We start from the raw sequence: 5,455 nt of genomic DNA on the forward strand, positions 1-5,455 counted from the left end.
TTTTTTAATTCCAAATAATACTAATAAGCATGTTTTCAATATTTTTAAATTGAGTTAATTGGTGATTTTAAAAGATTAAATTTGAGTTTTGTTGTATTTAATGTTAATTTAATTCATGAATATGAAGTTTCAATGTATAAATAGAACCGCTGTTAGATTATTAGTTAGATAAATTGTTAGTTATGAAATTTAAAATTTATATTTTTATAATTAAATTGCTGGTTATATTAAAATTATTTGAAAGGTTCATAGGGTTTTTGTAATCACTGCTTTTTATAATTGTTTTATTTTAATCTTGTAATTATTTTGAAAAAGAAAACTACTGTCCGTGTTTTTTTTTTTTTGGGGGGAGGGGGGGCAAATAAATGTAATTGTAAATGTAGAAATAAACTATTGTATATTATTTTTTTAGCAAAAGAATTAATTGTGTATTAAGTTACATGAGTTATGTTGCTATGGATAAAAACAGCGTTTATTTGGGTTCGGTATATCGATTTGTAACTATAAACGGTATATTTTATAGTTAACGGACGTGCAGCTAAGAGTTTTTTTTATATCATTATTGAGCTTTTTAATTGTAAGAACCTACCGTTCACTTTATTAAAATTTTAAAAGCATCCTACACGAAACTGTTTTATTTATAAATTATAATAATTATAAAAAATATTAAAAATTTGTAAAAAAATTAATTCGCCATGTGTGACATGATACCAAATAATCCATCTGAAAGAACCACCGATGATAGTGTTAGACGTTCTTGTGTCACTTACGACATATGTCAAGTACCAAAAAAAGAAGCTGAAAATTTGTATTCATTTGCTCAATGGCACATGCATAACGATGATATCTTAAGTCGATCAGCACAAGGACATCACCAATCTAATGTGTAAGATTTTTTATAGTTTATATCTTACACATAATTAATTTGCTCGTCTAAATCAAAATTTTGCAGCTCAGAAAAGTTATTTATTGAAATGTTAAAAAAACATATAACCAAGTTTCTGTAAATAAGTTTTTTTTCTCATTTTTTTGAGTTGTAATAGTTTTAATCTAGGTGTGCTAAATTACATAAAATGAATTAAACATTAATTTATTATTAGTTATAAATAGTGTTGAATATAACGTACAGAGAGCCATCAATACAATATCAAGATCTGTAGATATAAGCATATTAGATAGTTCAAATAAAATCGCGAGTTCAGCAAGAAATATAGATCGATGGAGAGCTAACATGTATCAAGCATTAGAAAATATACGAAATGAAATTGATCTTCTTTATTTTTATTTAAAAAAATTACAACGATCAAGGATTGCTTTAAATGTTATATGCTCTATAACAACTGAATGTTTAGAACGTCGTTCTTATAGATTAGACATGGATCTAACGTTAGACCCCGCTCAGGTTGAGCTTATCAATGTAACGTATTTCACAATTAATTAATTAATCAATAAAAATATTTAAAAAATTTTAAAACAACGATTCAGGAGAGTAAATTAGTTAACGAAGTTGGTGAATTAATAAACTGTACAGTATCTCAAATCAATGAACAACTTAAATTAAATGGAGATATTAAACAACAGCTTGAAGAAAATTGGAGTAATAAAAACCATTCCTTTGAAATAGATGCTAAAAACTTAGGTTTGAATATTCATTCTGCCGATATAATGACACACAAAAATGTAATGAAAGATTCTGAAAGGTTAGTTCATATATTAACAAACAGTCAAAAGTAAAATATTTAAGTCCAAATGTATCACATAATTAGACCCCAATAAAATTTTAAGTAGTAAACTAATTAGAAGATCTAATCAATTTTTTTTATATTTCATCTTATCTTTTTTTATGTAATTATTTTTTAAAATCATACAATTTTTTTTAAATATTAATAATAAAACAATTTTTTTATGTCATTTTTTAAATTTCTATTTGGTGAAAACTGTAGACTTACTAGTTATCTCAGGATCTAGATCTCTTGTTTTACTGACTCATTCTATTATGCAGTATTTCTCAATTATTTTATTGTAATAACAAAATAATTAGATGTAGAGTAACACGAGTAAATGGTGTGCACTTCAACATCACGTAAACTAGTGGTTTTCAGATTTAATTTATAAGAAACAAATATCATCACATCCAATTTATTATGTTTAAAAAATCTGATAACATTATTATCATTATTTAATTTTTAACAGCCAAAAAATTAAAAACTAGAGTGAATGAATTCCAATTTCAAGTTTTTCAAAAACTTCTAAATCAAAAATTTTTAAACGAAAAGTTGTGGTTTTAACATTTGTTTATTGATAATGTTGAAAAATATCTAAACTACATAAAAATTATAATAAAAGTACAAATTTATAGGAATAATTTGAAATTGTCCTTCATCCCGAGTAATTTAAAGAATTCAAAGTTAGGGGCTAATCAAAATAATCAAAAGAAAAATAAAGTACTTTAAAAGTCTCAACGATACTCGGTTTAATTAATAGATCAATTTCAAACAGCTAATGACTATTCTAAATTTTAAAAAATCAATGCACAACATTAATATATACATTAATGTACTGTAATGCATATATTCTTTTTTCAATAAAATATCTTTTTTTTTTAATAATTCAACTAATAATCTGTAAGTTTCACTGATAACTACTAGGAAATTAGTCATTAAATAAATCTAAATTTAGTGACTGTAAGAATAAATAATAATTTACAGTATAAATTTTGCCTGTGTCCTGTGTCATTTCCTTGTATTCCTCTAAAACTTTTAATCACTTATAATTTTTTCATTATTATATAAATCATAATATAATCTAAATAACTATGAAAAAATATTGTAGCCACAATAATATTGTGTCTACAGTAAATTATTAGTTCACGATCCTTAATTAAGAATTCTGTCCTACTTATAAAGTAAATATTATACTATATTATTCGATGTTATGGAATATAGTACATGTCTGACAATACCAGAATGGGAAACAGCAACTCAGACTTTATATGAAAAGGCACAACAAGTATTAAACGATTCAGAAAAACTAAGGACGTTGGTTGATGATCATGTTCTTAAAAAAAGTGCAAAACGATTAAGGGACCAAGCGGACGCAGTAGATATTGCTTTAGCAAGATTTATTGCAAACACACAAAAAGTTAGTCAAGCTATGGAAAACGATTTAAAACAAGTAAGGTTTCATAAAACAACTAATATTTTTAATTATTTTCTATTAAAAACCCATATGTAGTCCACACTATATAGCTACACGAGTATTTAAGTAAGTTATACAAATGACATTCAAAATTATAAATATTTTTATTAACAGAGATTTAAAATTATAATTCAAAATGAATAGCTTAGATATTTGATTAGCGGAATTTATTATTTATATTACATATAATATAAAATAACTACATAATAATTCATAAAATAATATTAGAACAAAATTTTATTTATACATTTCAGTCTAATCCAAATAGAACCCCATCTGAAAACTTTTTGGTAAAAAATTAATTTGTAAGGTAGCCCTACAGTTCAAGATTTAAAAATTAATTTACCGAACTGGGTAGACCAATTCTTAAATCTGATCATACTTCACATTGGATTATATTATATTCAAGTACAAAAGAACTTATAACATCATCGTAATATATAAAAATATTTTTTACTGTGTACAAGGTTGTTCAGCGATTAGGAGATTCAGAAAAATTACTAGGAGATCTTCGACGAGTGATAGCCAATTTGGAGAATGCTAAGATGACTGCAGAAACACGGTTATATAACCGTCTTAAACGTCCGGGAGATGAGAATTGCAATGATGCTGCACAATCTAGGTAATTATAGAATCAACTTGGAAAAAAAAAATACTCATAATTTCAATACTTCTCATTTTAGGCTTTTATCGGAAATCAACAGTCTACAAGAGCAGCTCGCGACTCTAAATTATCAGTTGCAATGCGCTAGAACAGGGCACACGGGTTTACTAGAAGCACGATTAAAACTTGAAGATGAAGTTCGGGTTAAACGAAAAACACTTTGGATTGATAGTTTTCGATGCCAAAAAGTACGTGCACGCTACCCTTCAATCAACATACTTATTGGCCGTTAAAATAAAATTTCTAAATATACAACAAGAAACAAATAAATTGGTGATTTCATAATAAAACACATTACACAAAAAAAAAAACTTATTGATATTTTCTTATTTTATTTATTAAAATATAAATTTAATGTAGAACACAGTTAAATAAAATGTTTTTAAAATTAAATAATGTTAATATATCCTTATAAAAAACAATTGTATGTCCAACTTGCTTAGTTATTATATAGTCAAACTAAAATCTAAGATTAATCACCAAACAACAATTTATTAAGATCAATTTCGAAGAAAGTCTAGTCATCGCAATAATTTGACAAGGAAATTGTAGAAGATAACAAGAAATCTTAATTTATAGTAGAATGTTAAGTATGATACCGTCATTTGCAATGAATGGAAAACAAACTGTGAAATTAAAATAAAACACGTTACTTATACTCGTGCCTTTGTGAGCCTTGTCTATAAATTGAATTACTAATGATGCATTTATATAGTTGTAGTAGTAACCTTCGACTTGGTTCAAAATTGATCCTTAGTGACATCATACTTGTAGGAAGTTACTGAGTATTCTCGGAGGCCTCTCACTGTGCTACTTGTTATTAAGTGAAATGTATAATTTGGGTGATTATTTTTTTTTAAAAATGGATAATTTTTTGTCAATTTTGATATTAATTATAACAGTACATATATGTATTTCAAATTTAAGGTTCAGTATAATACTAAAATAAACAATATTCTAATAAAGAAAAATAAAATTATCCGTCTATTTATTTAAATTTTCCCTAAAACCTCAAATTTTTCAAAATCCTAAAATTTTAACAAATTTTTAGTTTTTAGTTTTGGTTGTTAGGGAGGGGGCAACAATTGCTTAGACCCATAGGTCCATTATGCGCACCACCTACCGAATTTTATTAATTCTGTTTTTTCACATATGTGTTTCCACCAAAGTGTTGTTGCCCTTAATGAATACCTAAGACTATATATTGGACGTCCTATTTGGCCACACCTATATATGTTATGATTCCCGTCTCTCTGGCAAATTTAAGTACCTCTTTGGGTTGTAGGTTTTTTGATATTTTTTTTTTTTCGGAAAAAGATTTTTCCAAACGTTTATATTTTAATGTGGCCAGGGTATCACACTGACACATACGTAAAATTAAGCTTCCTCTTCTATTCCACACGTCCTGCACAGTGGTAATTCTGTCACCTCCATTATGTAAAAATGTTTGAGCAAATGACTGTGTCCTTTCAGTAGTCCAGTCAGAGTGCTTGTTTTATATCTAGTCACGTTATTAAGATTCCTCAGTATGAGTACCAAACTGAAGTTTACTAAGATTGTCTGGGTATCAAAAGTTAACTCTATAGTTACATT

General features: G+C 26.4%; 1 protein-coding gene across 2 annotated transcripts; it reads left to right on the plus strand.

Moving 5' to 3' along the window:
• Window positions 1-118: 118 nt before the first annotated feature.
• LOC126905922 (tektin-4) lies at window positions 119-4,841 on the plus strand. 2 transcript variants are annotated; one of them, XM_050686070.1, is made up of 6 exons: window positions 119-886; window positions 1,111-1,417; window positions 1,486-1,700; window positions 2,946-3,174; window positions 3,666-3,820; window positions 3,882-4,841. In XM_050686070.1, exons 1-6 carry the CDS (start codon window positions 696-698, stop codon window positions 4,093-4,095), a joined length of 1,311 nt encoding a protein of 436 aa, XP_050542027.1. In that variant the 5' UTR covers window positions 119-695; the 3' UTR covers window positions 4,096-4,841. The 2 variants fall into 2 exon arrangements, with proteins under 2 accessions (XP_050542027.1, XP_050542028.1); XM_050686071.1 differs by having other exon boundaries at window positions 762-886; window positions 1,101-1,417.
• Window positions 4,842-5,455: the final 614 nt, after the last annotated feature.

The sequence above is a fragment of the Daktulosphaira vitifoliae genome, unplaced genomic scaffold (genome assembly GCF_025091365.1).
Source record: "Daktulosphaira vitifoliae isolate Bord-2020 unplaced genomic scaffold, ASM2509136v1 Scaffold_4, whole genome shotgun sequence".
Classification (NCBI taxonomy): Eukaryota; Metazoa; Arthropoda; class Insecta; order Hemiptera; family Phylloxeridae; genus Daktulosphaira; species Daktulosphaira vitifoliae.

Bases quoted from the DNA above. Each gene is read 5' to 3' on its own strand.
- LOC126905922 (XM_050686070.1), top strand. From the start codon at position 696: ATGTGTGACATGATACCAAATAATCCATCTGAAAGAACCACCGATGAT. The intron at 1,418-1,485 runs GTAACGTATTTC...ACAACGATTCAG, and splicing joins CTCAGGTTGAGCTTATCAAT to GAGAGTAAATTAGTTAACGA. The intron at 1,701-2,945 runs GTTAGTTCATAT...TATGGAATATAG, and splicing joins GTAATGAAAGATTCTGAAAG to TACATGTCTGACAATACCAG.